This window comes from Stigmatopora nigra, chromosome 10, assembly GCF_051989575.1.
Source record: "Stigmatopora nigra isolate UIUO_SnigA chromosome 10, RoL_Snig_1.1, whole genome shotgun sequence".
Taxonomy (NCBI): Eukaryota; Metazoa; Chordata; class Actinopteri; order Syngnathiformes; family Syngnathidae; genus Stigmatopora; species Stigmatopora nigra.
The window spans coordinates 4,101,609-4,124,143 of NC_135517.1; the positions used below are offsets into that span (position 1 = coordinate 4,101,609).

At 39.3% G+C, this 22,535-nt stretch overlaps 5 protein-coding genes across 8 annotated transcripts; 2 read left to right on the plus strand and 3 right to left on the minus strand.

The window, feature by feature from the left end:
- Positions 1-160: 160 nt before the first annotated feature.
- On the minus strand, positions 161-2,874 carry tmem82 (transmembrane protein 82). The gene is made up of 6 exons (XM_077727334.1): positions 2,699-2,874; positions 2,547-2,619; positions 1,735-1,921; positions 663-1,080; positions 387-571; positions 161-309 (listed from the first exon to the last, which is right to left on the minus strand). Exons 1-6 carry the CDS (start codon positions 2,769-2,771, stop codon positions 244-246), a joined length of 1,002 nt encoding a protein of 333 aa, XP_077583460.1. The 5' UTR covers positions 2,772-2,874; the 3' UTR covers positions 161-243.
- Positions 2,875-3,100: 226 nt separating this feature from the next.
- Positions 3,101-7,378, minus strand: slc25a34 (solute carrier family 25 member 34). Its single transcript, XM_077726741.1, has 6 exons — positions 7,149-7,378; positions 5,785-6,399; positions 5,341-5,406; positions 4,698-4,850; positions 4,466-4,603; positions 3,101-3,906 (listed from the first exon to the last, which is right to left on the minus strand). The coding sequence occupies exons 2-6, from the start codon at positions 6,199-6,201 to the stop codon at positions 3,703-3,705; spliced, it is 978 nt and encodes a 325-aa protein (XP_077582867.1). The 5' UTR covers positions 6,202-6,399; positions 7,149-7,378; the 3' UTR covers positions 3,101-3,702.
- Positions 7,379-8,008: 630 nt separating this feature from the next.
- On the minus strand, positions 8,009-13,599 carry fbxo42 (F-box protein 42). Of its 3 annotated transcripts, none has more exons than XM_077726737.1 (10): positions 13,347-13,599; positions 11,888-12,167; positions 11,694-11,810; positions 11,395-11,529; positions 10,920-11,073; positions 10,735-10,845; positions 10,538-10,634; positions 10,391-10,447; positions 10,100-10,216; positions 8,009-9,555 (listed from the first exon to the last, which is right to left on the minus strand). In XM_077726737.1, exons 2-10 carry the CDS (start codon positions 12,159-12,161, stop codon positions 8,518-8,520), a joined length of 2,100 nt encoding a protein of 699 aa, XP_077582863.1. In that variant the 5' UTR covers positions 12,162-12,167; positions 13,347-13,599; the 3' UTR covers positions 8,009-8,517. The 3 variants fall into 3 exon arrangements, with proteins under 3 accessions (XP_077582863.1, XP_077582865.1, XP_077582864.1); XM_077726739.1 differs by having other exon boundaries at positions 13,230-13,361; XM_077726738.1 differs by lacking the exon at positions 13,347-13,599 and adding an exon at positions 12,629-13,182.
- A 400-nt stretch (positions 13,600-13,999) lies between these two features.
- On the plus strand, positions 14,000-17,566 carry LOC144203347 (SUZ RNA-binding domain-containing-like). 2 transcript variants are annotated; one of them, XM_077726746.1, is made up of 5 exons: positions 14,000-14,137; positions 14,222-14,392; positions 15,369-15,418; positions 15,507-15,767; positions 15,847-17,566. In XM_077726746.1, exons 2-5 carry the CDS (start codon positions 14,342-14,344, stop codon positions 15,959-15,961), a joined length of 477 nt encoding a protein of 158 aa, XP_077582872.1. In that variant the 5' UTR covers positions 14,000-14,137; positions 14,222-14,341; the 3' UTR covers positions 15,962-17,566. The 2 variants fall into 2 exon arrangements, with proteins under 2 accessions (XP_077582872.1, XP_077582871.1); XM_077726745.1 differs by lacking the exon at positions 14,000-14,137 and having other exon boundaries at positions 14,144-14,392.
- Positions 17,567-17,641: 75 nt separating this feature from the next.
- On the plus strand, positions 17,642-20,805 carry necap2 (NECAP endocytosis associated 2). Its single transcript, XM_077726744.1, has 8 exons — positions 17,642-17,848; positions 18,557-18,657; positions 18,734-18,838; positions 19,072-19,153; positions 19,263-19,371; positions 19,464-19,590; positions 19,714-19,798; positions 20,017-20,805. Exons 1-8 carry the CDS (start codon positions 17,754-17,756, stop codon positions 20,060-20,062), a joined length of 750 nt encoding a protein of 249 aa, XP_077582870.1. The 5' UTR covers positions 17,642-17,753; the 3' UTR covers positions 20,063-20,805.
- Positions 20,806-22,535: the final 1,730 nt, after the last annotated feature.

Here is a 22,535-nt window from a genome sequence, read left to right on the forward strand (position 1 = left end):
TCCATAAAGTATGCCATAGTCTCAAGGATATATCATTTGTACATTGTCCACAAAATACAGCAGTAAAAGACCTTTGGTTTCAGTTTTTAAGTGTTTGCATATCAAATGGTTAAACGGTTAAACAAAATAGAAACAACAATCAAAGCTTGTCATCAGTCTGTTCACAGTCATTGAATTTGTATTAAACATAAATTATCATAAAAGTAAGTAAACTTCAGGTATTAGCTGCTTTTTGATGCTAGGCTACTTGTATTTTCCCTTTTTCTCGATGGTGCTTTGCAGATATTTGTTCATATTGGGGTCTTCATCCTGTAACAGGCAGATATATGTCCAATTAGAAAAAAAACACACTTGACAGCTTACATATTTCTCCAACACACACATACCTGTAGCACAAAGTGCAATAAGTCTTGCGAAAACAAAAGGCAGACTCCCTCGCCCAGGAAAGTGAGAAGAACATGGATAACATCAGACCAGTTTCCCATCGTCAGCATCAGGACCAGTAGAGCCCCCAGACGCAGAACCACAGTGTGCAACAGGGCTTCCACGCCCATTTGACGTTGCTGATCCTCTGGGTAAAATACGTTTCTTTTCAAAAAAACATTGCATTTGCTAAAATTTGTAAATCCATGAATTTAAAGGACTTAATCACAAATCCCTACCTTGATTGTAGACCACCAACATCGTGTAGCAAAGAGTAAGGGGAGTCCAAAACTTGAGTGCCTCCTTATGGGATAGAAAGTGATCATAAACTGTAGCAAAGGAGGCTATTATTGCCACCGCAAAGACCAAGATGACCAGTCTCATTAAAAATGGTAGCAAAGTATGTCCTGAAGATAGTAGAGTGATACATTTTCCACAGTAGCGTTCTTTACTGTGCAGGGAGTAGAGTCGTGCTACATGGCTGCACAAAGAGTCGCACCAGCTTGCTAAGACCCAACTTAGGGCGGCGGCTAGGAATAAACTGAGGGAACTGTGCGGGGCTCCTTGGTGGAGAAAGTATAGGGAACAGGTGATGCTGCAACCCAGGGAAAAGTGGCTTTGGATGAGGAGGACTCCCAAGTCTCGGTCACCAGCATCCTGGAGAAAACAATGCATAGAAGAAATCAGGTTTATATGGGATAAATAGTGGTGTCTTTACTTAGAAATGGGTCTATATTTGTAATATTCAGGTTAGGAAATGCCTTATAGGGAAAATTTTGTCTAGAAACTGGGTTTATGTGGGAATAAATAATAGTATTTCTACTTACAATTTTTTCTACTTATGGAATATTCAGGTTAGGATAATGTTGTTTAGAAACTAGGCTTATATGGGAATAAATAATGATGGCTTTGCTTACAAATGTCTGTACATATGAAATATTCAGCTTGGGAAAATATTTATTGGGATTTTTTGTCTAAAAACCAGGCTTATATGGGAATAAATAGGGGTGTCTCTACTTACAAAAATGTCTCTATATAGGAAATATTCAGGTTAGAAAATACAGCATTGAGAAAATGTCTTTTTCATTTAACTCATTTTCCCCCTTTTTTGTCTTTCTTATATACAAAACATATATACCTTTATAATTTATAAAGGTTTAAGGGGTAATATGGAGGGCTTTGGAAGAAATTAGGGCATTTACATGTAGATTGCAACACAAGTGAAAAATTCAAGTTATGAAACCACATCTGGAACAAATTGATTTTTTTTTAAGTAGAGGTACTGCTACATTTGCTTCTGTTGAAACTCACCAGTCGCGCTGACACCCAAGCAGAGACGGCTCGTAGGGAAAATTCCAGAACAATCAAAGACGAAAGTCTTGGGCCAACCACGGACAGGAGGCCAGTTAAAGACCAGAAATGGACGGATGATCTCCACTTTGCTCGCAAAGGGTTAATGGATGATGCAGACTTCTCCTTGGGGTCGGTTTCGGAAACACTGCTCAGAAAAGACATGGTCAAAATATAAATTTGCAGCATCTGACTGACTAGATACAGTAGCATGTTTTTATCTCCAATAGGCCAATTGTTTTTTTGACATTTTTTTAGTAACTTTTTCAATTGAATTGAATTGAAAGAGTCATTTTTAAATCTATTTTTTTCTCCTCCCTTCCCATAAAGACTAAACTCTTATTAAAGCAATGTGTTACTAAGTTTAACCAGAAAAAAACATCATTGGATGTCAATTTTGCAAAAAAATTTACTTCATCTGTCTAAATTAGCCTTAAAACAAAAGAGCACCGCAAAATTTAGAGTTATTTTTTTGGTATAATATCTATTAAATTCATGCAATTAGCAAAAACAAACTAAAAAGTTCATTCATTTTTCTATACCGCTTATCTTCCCACATAAGGATCGATAGGGGTGCTAAAACCTTTTATATGTCACAAAAATAGATCTTCCATGTATTAAGCATCAACAATCACATACAGACAATCATAATCTATAATCTTGCTACAACACATCAAACCAAATGATGTCAGATTGATAAAAAGCAAGGAAGTGAGCAATAAGTGCCCCTTTTCCCCCTATAATTCCAACAATGAAAATGCCAAAAACCTCACCTGTACATTTGAGTGAAATAATACACTCTCATTAGGCTGCACAGGACTGATACTCCACATGCAGCTATAACTCCTTAGCAACACAAAAAGGGACAATTTTACATTAACATACAATTTAAATTAAACTTAACATACTCTTAGTAACAACTCACCTTGGAAAAGGCAGTCAATTGGATTGGAATCAATAGCAAAACCGTCCACAATCCATGCAATGAGGAAAAGCATTTTTTCTTCCCCTCATGTAATAATCTTGTGAGAACAAGACGAAGCCCAGGCCCGAATATGGTGGATTGTCGTATAAAAGCAAACCTCTGGTCTAAAGATTAAGTCAATCTATCTTCTTTGTGGCTGTTGATCAGTGTGGTGGACTGACACCTAGTTCCAAAGGTCAAAAAGGGATTTAACGATGATTGTATGTATGACGAAAGACTCTGAAAATCCACTCAAATGGAAACTCAAAATACTACACTCACCATCTCATTGTTTGAAAAATGAAAACTTGAACAATAAATACACTTTATTCACAATTGTTAAAAAAAAAACATCATCATAGAACTACATGGAAGCAGCACATAAAAGTATGTTAATTATAAAAATCATACATAATTTTATTTAGAGTATGGACAACACTATTCAACTTTTTTTCAATGTGCTTTAGAAATAAAAAATGTCTAATTTTTTTTGGCTTTTGTGATTTTTTTGCATCTTTTTTCAAAATAATTCAAATTCTGAAAATATTCCTACATTCTCATCACACAATTCTAGGGTTCTAAATGCATGATTGATTATAATGACTGATGATATGACTAATGATTAATGATTAGACTTCATTCATTCATTTATTCATTTTCGGAACAGCTTATCCTTATAAGGGTCGCAGGGGGTGCTGGAGCCTATTTAACTAAATTTACTGTCAATGACGGGGAATAAGTTAAGTCATTTAATACTATTTTGTTTCATTCCCAGACCGGAAAGCTGATTAAACTGTAACTGCAATACTAGCATATCATTGACAGTTTGCACAACATTCCAGTTTTTGCAGTCAACAGTAGTTTTATCTCAGCAGCACACATTTATAGTTGGTCTCGTAATAGTTCTTTGTTAGTGTAGTTCAGTAAAGGAAGTCAAAGTTGAGAGTTGGAACAATGTTGCTGCATTATTTTGTTGAGATGGAGTCCCGCAGTTGGTTCTGCCTGCTTTTCATAACATGTTGCCTCATCAGATCCCAGAAGAGCATACTTAGAACTGTATGAGGAGCCAAGCGCAGAAACACTGGGCCCATGCCTTTGTACAGACCAAGAAGGCCTTCAGCTTGGCATACCTTGTGCATACAGTCTGAAAAACCAGTGTAGAGGCGACCCTAGAAGAACATTAGCAGAAGAAAATCAAAAACAACGATCTTTGTATTTCACATTTATGTTTGTGCCATTTTTAAAGTGTTTTAAACCCTTTTCTGTTAGTTTTATGTTAACATTTCTGTTGAATATATATATTTTTTATGAATTGTATTCATAACATATGGTTGTTCGTCACAATAAGTGGTATATAAAATGAATATTTCAGAAAAACATTGTATTTAATACATTTGTATATTTAGTCATAAAGTAAATCCCTTGAAAATATTTGAAAATGTATTTAAATGTATTTCTACCCCTAGATACTAGATTTTTTTTTTTTAAATATACCTTCACACACACACACACACACACACACACACACACACACACACACACACACACACACACACAGACACACACACACACACACACACACACACACACACACACACACACACACACACACACACACACACACACACACACACACACACACACACAGCACAGCACAACAGTGTGACAGCATCTAAGAAACTTTCCAACTTAAGAGTTTCCAGTGTAAATGTCAAACTTCTAACCCACCTTGTGAAACTCATCCACCGGTTGGTTATAGAGCCGCGTGCTAATGACGTCAAAGGGTGTCATGGTGATGGTCACGGCAACCCCGCTGATGCTGGCCGCAACCAGAGCCACGAGCCAGCTGGCACCTGGTCCAAACCACTATGAGGGCAAAATGGAAAAACTTTCTGGCAGCTGTTCCAGCACACACGTACGTACTCCAAACAGCAGCCATTTATAGCGCCGACTACCGTACCTGAGAATGTGACACGCCCTCCTTGGCTGTGGTGAAAGTTGCTAGCTGCACAGCTGAGCCGACCATGACGCGAGGCACGGCCCCGTTCACTCCCCTCCATAGTCCAATAAAACCCTCTTTTCTATATATGGTAGCAAATGCATCCATCACCCCCTAAAATGGAAAAAAATACACATGCTAGAGTTGGATACAGTTGGAAGGAAACCGAAGAAAATCACATAAGGCAAATTGATCACAAATGTTCTGACTTAAGACTTTAATTTGCTAAAGACGATGCTCACTGGATAAGTAATGGATTGTGAGGATATGCCTAAAAAAGTTTGTATTTGTGTTAATTTTGACGTATTTGTGTTCATTTCTGGGACTCAGTAAAAAATAGTTCTACCATATATTAAAATGGGAAAAAAAATACCAAAAAATAAGGCATGTCAGTGAGTAGTACTATGTGTTGATGTACTAAATTTTGTTGTTTACTTTGACAGTAAACTATGACTAAAATAAGCATTAAACAGCTTAAAGAAAAATCCAATCATCTTTTTTTTGTCCACTGACGTCATCCATGTGCCAAAAACACTGGGCCAGAGTTGTATTTTTTAGAAGAATAAACAAAATGGAATTAGACAGTTGAGTGTGTTCATCATACCACGTGATTATGCTGATGGCCCACTGCTATCGCTTCTACGGTTTGAGACTGCAGATGTGTCTTCACCTACAAAAGGACATGGTCAATATTGGCCAGTTATACCAGCATATAAATTAAATAACAACTTAATAATTGTAATTTTGTAATCATTTTTTTATGTTTTTAGTTCAAAAATCATTTTGTAAAATCTAAAAATATATTAAAAAAAGCTAAAATAAACATTGTTTTAGACCTATAACAAAAAAACTGAATATTCAGGGCTTTTAATCCAGTTCTTTTAATCCATTTATAAAAAAAAAAAATCTAAATATTATATCTAAAATGGTCCGGCCCACGTGAGTCTGACACCCTTAGACTAGACTTTCAACACATAGACCTACACCACAATGACCAAATAGTGTACAGTACCCAATGAAGAATATTGTGAAAAAAAATGTATCTTACCAAGTAGGCAGGAGATGCAATAAATGCCCCAATTGCCCCGGCCCCAGCTCCGGAAAGAACATTTCCAATGTGATGAGATGTGATCCCCAGAGCTTCACAGTAGGAATAAGTCCCCAGTCTCACGCCATTCATCACCCCCTGGTAGATCAAGCCAACCGAGAGACCCTTCTGAAGCCCCCGAAGTCCATCTGTGCGACCAACCACGCAAAGCGCCTGGAGGACCCCACGGTAGTGTCTCTGGTAGGTGCCTCGAGCACGGAGCTCTCCCTGAAGCTGTAGTCGTGTCTTTACTACTTCTAAAGGATTGGTGAAGATGCAGGCTGCACAACAGGCCAGGGCGCCCAGGGCAAAGTCCAAGGGTGGAAGCGGCGTGGGTGCAAAAATGGCATGGGGTACAGGTGACACTGTCGATGCCATTGTGTGGAAAAGGCTGTCACACTGTTGTTAAGAAATCTGCAGGATTTTCATGGCAGGGAGGAGGTAGTTACAGTTTACACTAAAAGTTTACAGTTAACTTGGTCAGGAAGCAGTTTGAGTGGAACTTTGAATCCAAGAATAAATGATCAACCATTTTGTGTTAATGGGTTTCTTCTCTGCATTCAAGGGAGGCATCATCTGCAATAGGGAAATGCATTTTTATTGATGTCAACATTGATTTTGTATTGTTTCATGACTGTGAAACTATATACTATGTGTATAAATGCCTGATTATGTTATTCTGTTTAGTGTTTGTCTAGGTTTCTAATGCTGGTGGACAATAATGTGATAGTTCATTTTATGAGGTTAGAAAATAAACATAGGTAAAGATACTAGTAGATGGACAATTCTCTCAACTGCATGGCAAAATAAATCTGGTTTTATGATGGGATAATGGTATAATGCACAAAATTTTGGACCAAAAAACAAGCAAATTTCGGGTGGGCGTTATACACAAATCCATAACTTTTAAAATTAGAAAGCAATTAAAAAGTGATTTTAAATATTTTGTCATGTATTTCTTGTCTAATTTTTTCCCCCAAAATGTCAAACCATAACATTTTCTTAGCAGGCTGCATAAAATGATAGTATGTAAGAAGTCAAGAGTGGAATGTAAAACTATGTTGTACAACATGAAAACAAATTTAAATGACAACAACACTGAAGGAATTTGAGCTGACGTAGACACTTAGTTAAAAAGTATACACAAACTTTTTTTTAATTGATTCAATCCCTCACTAAACGAGAGGAAAAATGACTAACTCCAGAAGTAACCCAAGTTACTAGTTAAGCTCCTCACGTTAATATTTGCTATAAAAAAATGCATTCATCCTTATACTACACGGAAAATAACAAGGTCAAAATTCGTTTAAATGAATGACACTCACATGATTTGTGACGTCGATTTTAGAGTATCACTTGGCTCAAATGTTTCGCTCTCATGTCCGACCGGATTCAGCTCCCTTCTTCATAAACATGTGTCCGTACGGTCCGAGGCCGGGGTGCATTCATTGTCACTGACTCCGCCCACCACCCAAGCCGCAGCCAATGGGCAGGCGACCCAGTCAATTGTTTGGTGTGCCAACTCACCAGTCTAAGATTCTCCACCAATCACGCGTCTGGCATGGCCACCGCAGTGGGAGCTCTGTGGGTAAAAGGTTACTGATGGGAGGAGCTAGTGGGGGGTCTCTGGTGGATGGGGCAGAACAAGGTCAACCTCACAAAGGAGCGTAAAGAATCTCATCAACATGGCAAACAATGTTATTTACGAAACATTCATTTAGATGAGCTAAAGGCCCCTTGCCCCCTGATTCACAATTGTCACCAAACATATTCATGGTTTTAATAGGGAGTACAAATGTGTAACTTTGAAGGGAAAATCTTGAGAAAAATTAACATGTTATTTCTGCAATACTGTATGAATCAAAAGCATGTTACTAGTTTGGGTCAATATCATAATGAGTGAATTCATCTAGTAATGGTTGTTTTCTTACTGCAAAACAGAAAGTAAACAAAAAAATAGTAAATGTTACTTTACCGACATCTACTGGTGAGAGAGTATAACAAGTATTGTGCACATTTAAGCCAGTCATCCTTTTTTAGATACAAATATGGCTTATTTGCGACTAAATATGGTATTTTACCATCTCCTTTAAAAAAAAGTGGATTGAAACCAATACTGTACCTTTTAACTAAAGATACAGTAAATACTAAACACTGGTATGCAAGTCAAGTACAGCAAACTTGGACAGAATAGACATACCGCCTTTATTGTTTTACTGTTTATAGTATAGTGCCACATCTCTCACAACTTTTAACCACCGCCATCCATAAACACACACGCACACACACGCAGTTTTCAATGTAAACATTGCAGGATTTAAGAGTGATACCAAAAGCACGGTATTCGTCATACGTTTCTGTCAACAACGTCCTTCATTAAGAGTTCATAAGACGACAGAAGCGGAAATGTTATGGTCTGGTTGTTCAGCTAATAGGGAGCTATGAATATCATGTAGGATCAATGCGGTTAAAAAAAAAATCCGCTCAGCAGTCACGTTTTTTAGCAAATTGTGGTTAAGATGTTTTCATTTGCAGAAGCCAGGAGGGAATAAGGTCAAGTGGAACCTCTAAGAGATTTCCCCCCAAAAATCCTTCCTATAAGAAAAAGGCCTTTATGTGTCAATTCCCTTGTGAGGACTGTGGTCACGTGCTGAACCCCAATGAGAGCAATTCTGGTGCTGAGCTTCATAACCATTACCTTTTTGCACGTACAAAGTACAAGGCGTTTGTCTTAGGGTAGTACTTCACGTTCTGTTTCTTGTCCATCAGGCCTCCAAAGATAATAAGCTCCCCTCTACCTTGCACCACAGTGTGGAGGCTGGTCTCCGGGGGCCCCGTAACTGCGGTGGGGGTACCGTTTCCGTAAACTCTCCAGGCCACGGTTCCAGCGGTTTTGGCTCGTGACACATCCAACACGTACATCTGCATTGGCTTGCAACAGACCGACTGATAAAGAGGTTTACCTACGTTCAGACTCTGAGGAGGATGATGCCCCAGGCGCCGTGCGATTGGCGGGATGGCGTGTCCATCAGCGGCTGCGGCCTGCGGGGGACTGGACGAGGACGGGGGTGTCCCCGGGGCGCCTGCTGCAACTCCGCCACTTGCTCCTCCGGAAACATGTCCCTGCGCTTGAGGGGAAGGCGACGATAACGAAGAAGGTAAAGATGCGGGAGACGTGTTTTTAACTGCTTCCAGGCCTCGTCGTAAGGCAGCGGGGGACACCGCTCCCGGTGGAGTATGCGGGGAACACGCGGGAGGTGTGTGCAGGCCGTTAGTGCTGGGCACTTCGGGGTGCTGTGTGACCTCCCAGCTACAGTCTGTGGAGGCCGTTTGTTGGCCGCGAAGGGGCGGTGATGCAGCCTGTGCCGGACTGGTCCGCGGGGAAGGGGAGGTCCCATTCGGCAACGGCGGAGGCAGTGGAGGGCTGTCGGGGCATTGCGATGGAGACAGCTGCTGGGAAGATGACGGGCTGCCATCTCGGGCGCTTCCCCTGGCGCTCGGTCGGGGTCTAAGGGTGCCCCATCGGCCGTTGACGCAGGGAGCCTCTTCGACGGCGCCCAGGACGACACCGGCCATCCCGCTTCTAACGGGGGACTGAGAGCGCAATGAAGGAGGTTCTGGGCCCAGAGGGGCAGGTATGGCACTTATGGGAGAGGGCCGAGAATTAAGACTTGGGCTTAGGGGTGCACGGCCTGAAGGAGCCTGTGAGAAGACCACCACACACTGGCCCACCTTGAGAGAAAGAACAGTGCACATGAGAGGCTATATTTTTGTAAAGATGTTAGCGGATGATTGAATCAAATGATCATTGCAAATGTAAATTACATTGCACAGCATATTTTGGCTAGCATGCTATCCTTTCTATTCTGTTGTTGCTGTTTCTGTTGTCATTTTGTTGCAATAGTTAGCAAAGCACCAGAAACATAGATTTATCATCAATTACAATTTAGTATGAAATGTGGTTATCCTGTTACATTTGTGTTCGTTAATGGCAATTGAAAACATCCCTTTGAAAACCCCCCTTTCCCCCCCTCCCCCAAAGTGGCTTTAATTAATCAGATCTTCCAGTTACGCGTACAATCCAGTCACTGTGGGAGAGCGTTTAAGGTGAAACCGAAACAGATTCTAAGTCTGATTTGAGCTCAAGCTTTTCACCCTAAAAAACCCTTAGTCAGAAGTAATAGTGTACAAAATAAACAGAGGGTTGGAGAAAAAATGCACCAGAACCTATAGGATAAACAATGCATAAACATACATATTATTCAGCTAGACTTACTCTGCAAGCTGGGTGACACCAAAGCTCCGGGGCCCCATGATCCTCATTTTCCACCTGCAACTGCTGCCACCTCCACGTGGGTACCTCCATGTGAAGCAGCCAGGCATCCTTGAGGAGCTTTAACACACACAGGTAGTAGATATGAATGGCTTTAACCACAATGTAAGTCACCAGATGGCATTACAATCATTATAGCACAACCTAAATAGTATTACTCTTAAATTTAATGTATAGATAGCTTCTGAATTTTAACTGCCAACATTAGCAAAACAGCATCTAAATTCCACTCACAGCATTTGGGCCTCCACAGCCTCCCAAGATGAGCAATGTGTGATCATCAATCACAATCTGTTATGAAAAGTTCATGTCAGAAATAATGAGCATAGCCATCAATACTAGTTTCACCAATTCAATAAACTGTAGGTCATATTTTCCTACCTGTGATTGGCCACCTCGCGGGTGTGGACACGGGGCAGATATGGCCGGTTTAGACCAAGACCAGTGTTCCAGATCCAAAACCCACACATCATTACTCCTAAGTAGAAGAAGCAGACGGTCACGATACAATGAGGTCCAAAATACATACAGTTTAGCATTAAACAATACGTTAACAAACATAGGAGACATGTGCGTACATTTGCCTTGCTCCTAGCGACCCTCCAAACACCACCATGGCGTTTCCAATAACAGATGATGAGTGGCCAGCCATGGGTGGCGGTCCTTGTGTCGTCACAATGCAGTTCCACCTTGGACATGAGCAACGTATATGAATAAAAGAAGAAATGTCGAATGTTCTCCAGAGCCAATGTCCTCATCTCACCAGTTCTTTGAGGGGGAGTAGGTGTGTATTTCATCAAAAAATCTCTCCGGTTGGTGTAGTGGGTAAGGGCTAGGTCTCGTCCAACCTCCGAATAGTACTAACAGATCTTTGTGCATCACTAGAGTAGCTCCAGCTTTAGGTGATGGATACGAGCCTAGAGAGAAGAGAGCCTAGATTATTTAACATTGAACAATGAGTCAAAGTATTGTTTCATTACTGGCAATATCACAGTTAGTTTCCATCCTTCTTTCTGACTATGAAAAGATGTGCATAATATGCTTCTTATAATTTATTGATATTGGCTTCTGCGGGCCGCATTAAATGTTGGTTATGTAAGGATAGTATTTTACTTTCTCAAGTCCTGACTTGACCGAGTCCTTGACCAAAAGTGTGACAAGGTTTTTATGTCTTTCACTCCATTTTTTACATTGCTAAAGAACTTACCCCCAAAGGAACTTATCTGAAGTAGACCTACCTGATGCCAGAGGACGGATCCACTCCTTGCTGTTTAGATCCAGTCTCCACAAATCATTAAAAGCAGCATTGCAGCTACTTTGTGTGCAGCCACCAAACACATACATGGACTGATTTGAGTCATAATAACAGGCGCCTGCAAGAATAGAGGCAGTGGTACAAAATTAAGTTACCAAGCAGATTTATTCCAAAGAAGCTAATATTGTATTGGATTAGTAATTGCTAGCATCTGCAGAGTTCTACCATGGTTCATAGCATAGCATATTAGTTTTTCCTCAAGATTAATAAGCGATTACTAACTGTGTGAAAACCGCTGAGTTATTGGAGTTCCTGGATAAGGGTATGTTCGACTTTCCCATTGAATGTTTCCCTCCTGGACAGCTCTTATGAAACCATGATAGCATTGGTAAGCAACACCTAGATTGGAAAAAAAATACTTTCAAACCGGAAAAACTTTTACATTAAATACGTTTTTTTTTTTTTTAATCCCTTACCTTTAATGAGGCGGTACCACTGCTTGCATACGAGAGCAGCTGTTTTGTGTTCTTGGTATGGTGACAGAAAAGACAATATGTATTCAAGGACTTCCTCGGGAAGCTCCATCATGGTTCTTCGACCAGTTTTGGAAAAAGTGTCCATGTTCCCTTCTTCCCGATATGACTCCATCTTTGCTTCAAGGGCTTCTATTATTCTGGTGGGGTTGGCACCATCGTCCTCTGTGTCCATGGCAACAAAGCATCGATCGTCATGGATGATCGTTTGGGACATTATGGTCTATAAGAAGATGAGAGACAAAGAGGTGAGTAATTATAATTGAAAAACAGGCCCAAACTGCAATTTCAGTAGATAGTACATGTAGTTAAGAATGTATTTAAAATGTTAATAGCTACTTTTATTTTTTAATGGTGCCTTGGTTACCTACATCTAACTTTCTACTATGCTGAAAAGACTAGGAAAGATTAGTGTTTACTGAGTTTAAAAAAAATAGCACTGGCTTGTCAAAAACTGGTTTTCAATGGCAGCTGTGGTTTCAATGTATTGTTCCAACTGATCCAGCAGAGACAGATAATTGAGAAGCACTTTATTGTATTGTAACTAAACGTTAACAGCCACATGACTATGCCACTGTTAATATTGTATAAGATTTGAATAAACCTTGGAGAAGCCAAAGGTCATGTGATGGCTACAACTCTAAAAACTAGAGTTCTGCAAGGTTAAAAAGACAAAACACATACCTATACAGGGATATGTCAGTGAGTTGAACCAGAAGGAATTGCTTTGTTTGGTTGAACGCTGAGTCAAAACTGACGCGTATCAACGAGATAAATCCTCAAATTTAACGTGCTATTTTTTTCTAGCTGACACTAATCAACCTCCACACCTTTTGAACATGTGAAAATACAAATTGTTTTCACCGTTATTTGAGACCGGTGCAGATCTACCCGGCAGCCCTCTTTTCCACATCCATCCAACTATGTCATTAGCAACAACATACTTTCGAGCCATCAAACCATGGCAGAAAACTTGGGTTACCCCTCGTTTTTGTTAACCAGACCCTTCAAATGTTTTATTTTTACATTCGTTCCCCGGTGTGTTATGCTAACATCTGCTAACCTAACCCTAGCATTGTAGCTAACGCATAGGACTCGTTTCAATAGCTCAGGCTACCAAGGTTTTTAAACTAAAAGACACAGCAAGCACATAAATATAAGATATAAAGCTTTTTTTAAAAAAAAAAAAAATCACGTAAAGATTGAATGTCCCCACTATTTTTTCGCGTCCACCGATAACGAATAATCGTACACTTCTAATGCACTACTGTTAATCTGTGCTAACATTAGCTCTGAGTGCTAATTAGCTGGTCCGCCGGAATCGTCGTTTAGCCTAGTCGGGCTTTCTTGTGAGTGACGCTGTCACTTTCAGCCCTTTTAGCCGTGAAAGCGTCAACAGTACCGTCGTTTAAGACGTTCTCTTCCGTGACTGTGTTTCAAAGTTCCGCTCGTTCCCCGGGTCATCAGCTCCGGCGTGTCCTCAGCGGCCTGAGGTTGCCATCTTCCGACCTACGGGCGTCCTCGGGAGCACACTGCGTGCACGGCTACACTACGGCGGCGGCAGCAGCATGTGCCGCGGGTCGGCCCCACTGGCTGGGTGGGTCCTCCGCCTGGATGCCCCGGGGGCGGTCCGAGGCAAACAAACCTCCAGTACACAACTGTAGTACTATACTGTAATACAATTTTGTACTCTTTTGAATTCAACCAATTCAGAAAAACAGTAGAGTTGTGCACTAAACATGAAATAAAAACTACAGAAATCTATTAAGGCAATAAGACAAGGTCATAAGCATGTACAGAATGGTTGTTTTTTGAATCAATTATTTTTGAAAGCTCCGTTTCAAATACATTTTTTGGGGTAGTGGGATTGTTTTTTGAAAATCATTTTTCTTATTTTTTTTCATTTTTCTTCTTCGTTTTTCAAATTAATTGATTTTGGGGTTGTTTTTTTATGAAAGAAAAACAGTCAGGGTATTATTTAAAGATTTAAAAAACCCTGGTCGCTTATTGAATAAGCTTCCGTAGTTGTGCATTAATATGAAGGGTGAAAAACACAAACATTTTTCGCTGTCTGCACGGATAAGGTAGGGGGCCCCAGGGATTTCTTGCCTGGAGCCCCAAGAGACTTTAGCAACGCCACTGGAGCTGACGCACCAGCACACCAGGAGTGCTATTCTTCTATTGGGCATTACGGTAAGAAGAGGCACGGTTTTTAATCACCCCGTCAAGTTGTCGTCCTTCATATTATCGCCTCGTATCTCTCCGAATCTCGACTAGAAAGAAGCTGGCAAACTGCTGCCTAACTAACCCGCCCCATTGGACACACAGAGCGGATGGGAAGGAGTTAGCTCAGCTGTGCGGGGGGAGCGGGAACCGGGCGATTGAGTAGGTCCGAAAATGGAGGATGAAGAGGTTTCAGAGAGCTGGGAAGAAGCGGCGGACAGCGGGGTAAGACAATCTAACTCAACTACCTTTACCCTTCGAGCTTTATCTCGTTTAAAAAATAAAGTTCTAGAAACAGACCGCGCCTAAATACATTATTTGTGTTATGGTCAAACGCGTCCATTCCAAATAAACAGTTTCCGACTCTCAACAGGCCTCGCTGTCTAGCAACTACCTGGATCAACCATAAATGTAAATTTTTAGAAGTCGTGATTACGTTAGGTGTATTTTTTTCAATTCCATTTATTTGTATTTAAATAACCGTTTGATTTAAAATCACTATTTGCGGAAACGAGACGACAATACACTTGGTGTAATGAAGCGCCGTGGTCGTGTGGTAGTATCCAGGCTATAAATGGGCACAGCTAATTATAGTATGTGAATATAAGACGGTCTAATGGTGATTGTGGGATATTTTAAGGCTGCATGTTGTCATAATTGTAGTTTGTAGCGTTGGAAAACATTTGGCATGCGATTTCGTTTTTTTTTCTCCTCGGAAGCAAGGACTGACGTCATTTCCGTGCTTCCCCTTGCTTTTAACAGTCGGTAATCAAGCAAGATGGAGGATTCCCGTGAACATATGTGTCATGTTTACGCCATTAAACATTTAAGCATTTTTCTTGTCGTTGGAGTCTTAGAAACAACAAAGTTTATTCCAAAATCATGTCATTTGTCATATCAAACAAGTGTAAAATGGAAACCTACATGGTAACATTATATTTGGTTTCTCTATCATAGTACAGCATAGTACAGTACTGCTTAAAGGCAGAAAACACGTATCTAGGGACTATGAAGTCATTTTAAAGTGGTAAAAGTAAATTGAAGTTATATATTTAAACATTTAGTTATTTTTTTTACCCTGATTAAAATCTTAGGCTTTGTCATTAATCAGATTAGCCAATCATTCCAAATTTTAATTTGTCATTCCTGTCAATGTGTACAAACATTTTTGAATAAACTTCACGTTACGCTCTGCTTTAAGGAAATCGAGAGAAGACTTGAGGCAAAGTTGAAAATAAACCAGCAAGCAAAGTAAGTGTACTAGCAAATATTGAAATATTCGAAATATATCATAAAAAAAAAAATACTAATATTTTATTTTGAAAAACTTTCTGTGCAGGAAGCCAAGTTCAAGCTCACCTGTGAGAACGGCAATAGTAATCCAGGATGAATCTCTACCCGCAGCCCCGCCCCCACAAATCCGAATTTTAAAGCGTCCATCCAATAACGGTACTGCGGGAAACCTTGGAGCCTCGTCTCGACCGTCCCAACAGATGAAATCTTTAGCGCAACGTGAAGCAGAGTACGCAGAGGCTCGTCGTAGGATTCTGGGTAGTGCTTCATCAGATGAGACCCCTCAGGACAATCCATGCCAGGAGAGGTCAATATCGGCACAACAAAACTAAAAACACATCTCTAACCCTAACAAAATAAATGACATACTTTTTTATCCCTTCTAGGCCAACCCGAATGACTACACAGCCACCACCATCCGAACCAGTTCGTCCCAACAATCACGTGATCCGCCAGCCAACCGGGCCCGACGGTACCTCAGGCTTCCGACTTGGCAGATAAACCCGAAACCTCCTGCTATTAATGGGACAAGAGCAGTGAAAGTGGGGGGTGAGCAGAGTGGTGTGAACATTAGGAACACGAAGATAAACAATGAATGGTCCGCCCTCACTCCAGCCAATTTGCCGGCATGGTCTTTGCCTTCCGCCCTTATTTTTTTCCTATGTGGAACAACAGGAGGGGTTTGCAGAGATTAGCCACACCCCTACTTATTAAGGAGGCTTTTGTTTAGCATCCCTAAACACTGTGATACTTTGCTACACCACGAGGTGCCCTTTGACTCTTATGCGTTCGCAGGCGAGTGCCCTGGTGGGGGGGTGTACGGTGTCATGTCAGTCCCTTCCAGGCGCACTACAGTAAGTCCGGAAACTGCCCTGGAGACATGTAGACGAATGAGCTGGTCCGTCCATGAAAAGTTGAACCGGTCGTGGCTACGTGGCCTCCGGTTACGGGTTCAGCCGGTTAAGTATTTGTGTTAAGTAACTGAGGTATTACACACTGGACTGAATGTCAACCCGTTGTCACCCTTAAGTCATCGTAGATGACCAAAGCAGCAGTTCACAGTCCTTCAAGGGAATTTGGGAGACTGGCCAATGCTCACCCGGATTAAAAATATCCGAGGGCTTCATTATTCGAGCAATAACTTTTTTTTTTTTTGCCCTCGTAGTTTTATTTTGTCAGCCATTGTCAGATTTTGGTTTAAATGGTCTTATGTTTAAAAGAGTTTAAATGGCAGCCGTTTTTTGGGGTTTCTGAAATTTTTGACTATAGATCATTAAAAAGTTGAAAGTCATTACAAAACTTAGGTACATGTGGTTTGTTGAATGATTGCTTTTAAATAAAAACTACTACTATCTTGTCATCATTAACAAATCTGTGACTTCTGGATTATAGTCAAATTTAACCGTCTGATCTGTTTTTTTTTTGTTCTTTTCTCACAGAATTTTTCGAACTAATTTGCAAACCATGCAATTGTTAGAATCAGCTTGCCATTTAAAGAATTGTTTTTAAACATTTGACCCATCTATGCCTTAAACCTTGGTTGTTTACCCTTCTGTGACGGCAATTACAAAAAGTACAACAAAATGAGATAGTACACCTAAAACTAAGGTAGATGCAAAGATTTTTGTTGTTTTGTTACAAAAATGTCAAAGAATGTTTGAGTTCATATCTGTTTTAATTTTATTTTTCTGTATGGTGTGAAAATGCTAACGCGCGATTCTGAGAGACATGCAGCTTTGGCACAGAAAACTGGGAAAAGTTCCGCTTTTAATACATGCTACTAAAACTCTATTGCTATTTTAAAACTCAGGGTAGCATATTCAATAATTATTGAACTGTAATTGGAATGGGACTATTTATGTTTTGTCGTGCTCTTGTTCAGTTCTAATGCTACTAAGGAGATTTATTCCAAAGGAATGAATGAATACAATTTCAATTTAAATCATGATTACCTACTCTATAACTGTCATAAACATTGTCCATCTATTTTATATCATTCAGTCTATTTTTGTTTTATTCCTTCACAGCATCAGTAGAATGAGACTCATTTAGAATCCTAAAAACGCAAATGGAAAAAGATCCCTTTAATAAACCTACTACAAACTAGTTTGGTTCAATTGCTCTTTTTTTTAACTGGAAAATGATTGCAAGCACATGCAGTAATACTCCTGAACAGTAGTGGCGCTGTAGAACTGTCCGGAGCTTCTTTCAAACTACCCCGCTTCCACTTTAGCGGACTAAAGTGTATTGTGATAGTTGGAAGTTTGAGTTGCATTAAGTGACGCTTGACGAAATGGCAGAAGACAACAGTTATGAATCGATGCTTTGTGTAAAGCCAGAAGTCCACGTTTACCGAATTCCACCCCGTGCGTCGAACCGTGGATATCGGTAAGAAAAATGTTTACTTCACGAGACAACTGGAACTGTCAAAAAGCTAGCTTTACGTTGCTACAACACTCATTATCGGACACCCACTTCAGTCTGACACTATCACTTCTGTGAAATTTATTTTTTGTTTTAATTAGAGACAGTTTCCTGTTTGTTTTCTAACTTGTGATTCAGACCACTTTACATATAAAAATATTTAAATTTTGGATCCTAGTGGTTAAGATTCAAACCTACTCAATTCTGCTGACATATGGAAAGCTAAGACCAAGCTTCCGTATGTCAAAAATCTTATTCGTGTGAATTGCAATGTGACTAACTACAGAATTAAACATCAAACTAGATAAACAAACAATTCGAATACATCCCAATTCTTAAGTTTAGGATGAATGGTTTAGTTCTGACTTTAGGAAAACATTTGAGTTCATTTTTTGTGACCCTATGATCTTAATGCGTTCCAAGCTCATTTCATTTTACTCGTATCTCAAATCAATTTTCCCTTTAGAAAATAACTGAATACAAATTAATCGGAATCCACCCCCTGAAAAAACACAAAAACAGGATATTACAATGAAAAACATCTTTTGTTGTTATTAACCGTCTACTCACAAAGTAACTAATACTTATTTGTGGCAATGCTCGTATGTCAAGGTAGTACTGTTGTTTGGGTTATACAAGAGAAGGTATTTGTGTTTATTTTGATTTATATAGCGCTGCCGACTGGAAGCTGGATGAACCTGCATGGACTGGTCGATTGAAAATAACAGCAAAAGGAAAAATGGCTTACATCAAGTTAGAGGACAAAAACACAGGTAAATAAAAATGAGATGCATGTATGGGCATGTCACTTTCTAAGATGTCAATGTCGATATCAATTTCTCATTTTAGGAGAGCTTTTTGCACAAGCTCCAGTTGAACAGTATCCAGGTTGTGTAGTTGAAGCAGTCACAGATTCCAGCAGATACTTTGTAATCCGGATAGAGGATGGAAATGGTAAGACATTTTTATTTGGAATATATACTGACATATGAAACAAATTCCTTTTTTATTGTAGTGAATTGAACAAAATTAATATTATATTGACCACCAAAACTCAGCAATGACTACCTCGCTCTTCATATTGTACATTCTAAAGTCATTTGCTATGAAATATGACAGCATGTTACTTAAAAAATGAAAAATACAAATACTGTACTTGCACAAAAGTTTTCATGTTTTCATTTTAGGTCGCCACGCTTTTATTGGTTTGGGTTTTGCTGATCGAGGAGACTCGTTTGACTTCAATGTTGCATTACAAGACCATTTCAAGTAAGATGAGATTGTTCACTTTTTATCATTTTTGTGATTGATGTGAGAAAATATGGTTCCTATTTGTCGGCATTTTAGTTATTATACACATACGTTCTTTTTTCTAAAGGTGGGTAAAACAAGAAGGTGAACTGGCCAAAATGGAAGCAACCCAAAGTGCTGCACCTAAGCTCGACTTGGGCTTCAAGGAAGGGCAGACCATCAAGATCAGCATAGGGGTATTTATGTTTAATTAATGAATAATGAAATAAAATGTAGATATTATATACATAGCAACTGTTTGCTGAATACTACTGCATCTTTGTGACAGAACATTAAGAAAAAGGATGCTTCTAGCACTAAGCCACGCCCCATGGCTGGAGGTCTGCTCCCACCTCCACCTGGGGTCAAAGCGGGAGGAGTCATCCCACCACCTGGCAGCCAGCAAGCCGACAGTGGTGTGTAATTCTCTTTCTGTCCACAAGTTTGAAGGCCTTTTAGGGCCATTTTGTAAAAAATCTTTGTTTTTGGGATTTTGGCATTTATTATTCGTTGTAATTTTTTATCTGTCCTCATTTCAGCAACTTTTTTTGACTATGGATCACCTGTTCCTGAAACACAGCCCAGCTCGGATGTATGGGGGGATTTTACATCAGCGACTTCAAAGTATGTATATATTTGAGAGTTGTACTGATTACTTAACCCATGGGTCGGGAACCTTTTTGATGAAGAGAGCCATAAACAATTCATATTTTCAAACATTATTCCTTGAGAGCCATACTCAGAATTTAAAAGTCAAAATACATGAAAATGTGAGTATTTTTTAATCATTTTTGACCAGCATTTCACTTGTGTGTGTGTGTGTGTGTGTATCTCCTCCACAGTTCTAGTAAGGATGCTGCCAAATCAGGATGGGTGCAATTCAGCTGAGAATAGACAAACACTGACACATTTCGGTGTATACTACATTCCATGGAAAGGGATGTTTGTGTGGGGATGGAAAAAAAAAAATTGCAAACTGGTCCAATTCACTCAGTGGAACCACTCTGTGATTGATGGTTGTTTACCAACTGGCTTTAGGCAAACATGGCTACCTAAAGATTATTATTATTATTATTTTGAAACCATCTCCTTTGTTTTCACTTTCCTATTTAGGAAGATCCCTTTGTGGTTATCATTTGGGTAACCAAAAATTCTACTGTATTAGTATGAATTTGGTTTGCTGTTATTGCCTCAAAACAATCATTGCTTTAGTTTTTGGCACAAATTCCATAGAAATGTGCAAAATGGAATTAGAGGTCTTGAGTTATACTCATGATGCCACATTTTTTGTTTTGTTAGATCATGAAAGTTAAACTGATTTTTTTTTTTCCTTTACTGATATAGTTTTAAACAGGACCTGCAAAACTGAGCTCATTTTTTTTGGCTATTTTGATGAAGAGTTTTACAAATAGCTCTTAAATGTTCATCTAAATAGCTTTTAAATATTATTCCAGGTTTGTTTTTGTTTTCCTGCATGCTTTTGTCCTTTTAATGTGCCTTTATAAAAAAAAAAAAAAACAAGAAATCTCCTTAAACTTATTCCAAAGTTGCACTCTGTATTTGATGAAGTGCCTCTTCGAAAAACAATTGTACAAAATGTAAACCTCTTTGTAAATAAACAGTATATTTCATTTTGTCCTATATTTCTCATTGAAATTAAATACCAGAGACTAATTGCTAATTTAGTTTCCCGTTTTGCTTATCCTCACAAGATTTGCAAGGGTGCTGGATCAAATCAGCCTATCATGCATCTCTTTGGAATTTGAGAGGAAACTGGAGTACCCATAAAAAACCCACGCAAGCCATGGGAAAACATACAAACTCCATACAGATGAACCGACCTGGATTTGAACCCACATCTCCCAATCAGAGGCCGGTGTACTAATTTTTAACGAGAAAACATTAAATTGATCATGTATTAATCATCTTTTAATAAAAAAGAAAAAATAATTAAACATCTGTATATTTACAGTAGAAAATCAAGGGAAAAAGGAAACATTTTAGGTATGATATTTAGATTTTTTAAATCAGATTAAAGAGACTCGATAAAAAAACTGAATATTCAGTTTGTTATAGATCTAAAACTGATTTAAAAATGCTATTTGAACTCAAAGCAACACAAAAAATACTACTTTGGATTTTAAAAAAGCGTTGAAAAACTGAAAAAAATCCCCTTTTCATCTATAATTTTCATTTAAATTTGATCCTAAAACAGAAAGCCAGCACTCTTGATTTACTTCACGATTCACGACTCGTTTTTGCGTGGAAGTCCCTCCCCGGAAAAAGAAGAAGCGTGGGGGTGATTTCGGAAGCAGACCGACCATTCGGCACAGTTAGCGAGCTCCTCTAATGCGTTTTCAAGCGCGGATGTTACAGTCGACCACTGCATGTTTGGGGTCTTCTCGGAGGGACCACCACGTTTGAAGCCACGCCAAAAGGTGAGGAACCGTAATGTCTGTGGTTTGCACATGCGCATTACCAAGCGCAAATCGTGCGTGTTGCTTTTGTTAGCTGTCAATCAATCTGATGCGGAGAAAGCAATCTTTTTCCATTGCTAACATGCACGGAGAAAAAGTTCCAGAGAGATCTGGTTTTAGCTTTAATTATTCAACAAGATATCACTGCAGTTTTTTAAAAAAAATCGTAGTATTTCTCATTGTGGATCTTAAAGATGGATGCAAGTTCAACCCATAGTTTTGTTGTCTTTTGTGCTGTGTCAGGAGTGGCGAAGAAGTTAGACACAAAGAGCCACATTTTTAAACTGTGAGAGTCAAAAAGACACTCTTCACTCCAGAAGCATCATAAAAATAATCAAATCTGCCAAATAATTTTTAAAAATCTAATTAATGATTTGTTTTTCATGGGCCCTGATGAATTTATGTGTTTTAAGTTTAAATAAAAATAAGAGAAACATGAAACAAGGCAAGGAGCCACACAGTATGTGTACAAAATATGATGAGTAACATAGAGCCACATTCATTTTGACCGGGAGCCGCATGTGGCTCGAGAGCCACATGTTCGTCACCCTATTAATTATTTGATTCAGGTGTGTTGGTAGAGATAAATATGGAAAACAGACCAGATAGGAACTCTCTTGGACCAGACTTTGCCACCCCTAGTTTAAGATGTTAAGACTATGTCATAAAAGATCAACAGGCTTTAACAGGAGAGCAAACACTGATGATTAAACATGTCATGGTTGTTTTTATTGGTTCAAAATGAGGGTGTGGTCTCTTTTGAAATTAAAATGATCTTCATCAGCATGGAAAGTCAAATGCAAGTGTTAAGACTAGACAGGGCCGGCCGGCGGGGTGTGATGGGGGTCTGGTATTGACACAATCCCTTTTGTTGGGTTACTATG

Bases quoted from the DNA above. Each gene is read 5' to 3' on its own strand.
- tmem82 (XM_077727334.1), bottom strand. From the start codon at position 2,771: ATGCTTTTCCTCATTGCATGGATTGTGGACGGTTTTGCTATTGATTCC. The intron at 1,922-2,546 runs GTGAGGTTTTTG...TTTTCTGAGCAG, and splicing joins TATTTCACTCAAATGTACAG to TGTTTCCGAAACCGACCCCA. The intron at 1,081-1,734 runs GTGAGTTTCAAC...TGTTTTCTCCAG, and splicing joins CTTGGGTGTCAGCGCGACTG to GATGCTGGTGACCGAGACTT.
- slc25a34 (XM_077726741.1), bottom strand. From the start codon at position 6,201: ATGGCATCGACAGTGTCACCTGTACCCCATGCCATTTTTGCACCCACG. The intron at 4,851-5,340 runs GTATGATGAACA...TTTCCATTTTAG, and splicing joins GCCATCAGCATAATCACGTG to GGGGTGATGGATGCATTTGC. The intron at 3,907-4,465 runs GTGGGTTAGAAG...ATGTTCTTCTAG, and splicing joins CGGTGGATGAGTTTCACAAG to GGTCGCCTCTACACTGGTTT.
- fbxo42 (XM_077726737.1), bottom strand. From the start codon at position 12,161: ATGTCCCAAACGATCATCCATGACGATCGATGCTTTGTTGCCATGGAC. The intron at 11,811-11,887 runs GTAAGGGATTAA...TTTCCAATCTAG, and splicing joins GTGGTACCGCCTCATTAAAG to GTGTTGCTTACCAATGCTAT. The intron at 9,556-10,099 runs GTAAGTCTAGCT...CTTTCTCTCAAG, and splicing joins GGTGTCACCCAGCTTGCAGA to GTGGGCCAGTGTGTGGTGGT.
- LOC144203347 (XM_077726746.1), top strand. From the start codon at position 14,342: ATGGAGGATGAAGAGGTTTCAGAGAGCTGGGAAGAAGCGGCGGACAGC. The intron at 14,393-15,368 runs GTAAGACAATCT...CTCTGCTTTAAG, and splicing joins AAGAAGCGGCGGACAGCGGG to GAAATCGAGAGAAGACTTGA. The intron at 15,768-15,846 runs GTCAATATCGGC...TATCCCTTCTAG, and splicing joins GACAATCCATGCCAGGAGAG to GCCAACCCGAATGACTACAC.
- necap2 (XM_077726744.1), top strand. From the start codon at position 17,754: ATGGCAGAAGACAACAGTTATGAATCGATGCTTTGTGTAAAGCCAGAA. The intron at 19,154-19,262 runs GTAAGATGAGAT...TTTTTTCTAAAG, and splicing joins GCATTACAAGACCATTTCAA to GTGGGTAAAACAAGAAGGTG. The intron at 19,591-19,713 runs GTGTGTAATTCT...TCCTCATTTCAG, and splicing joins CAGCCAGCAAGCCGACAGTG to CAACTTTTTTTGACTATGGA.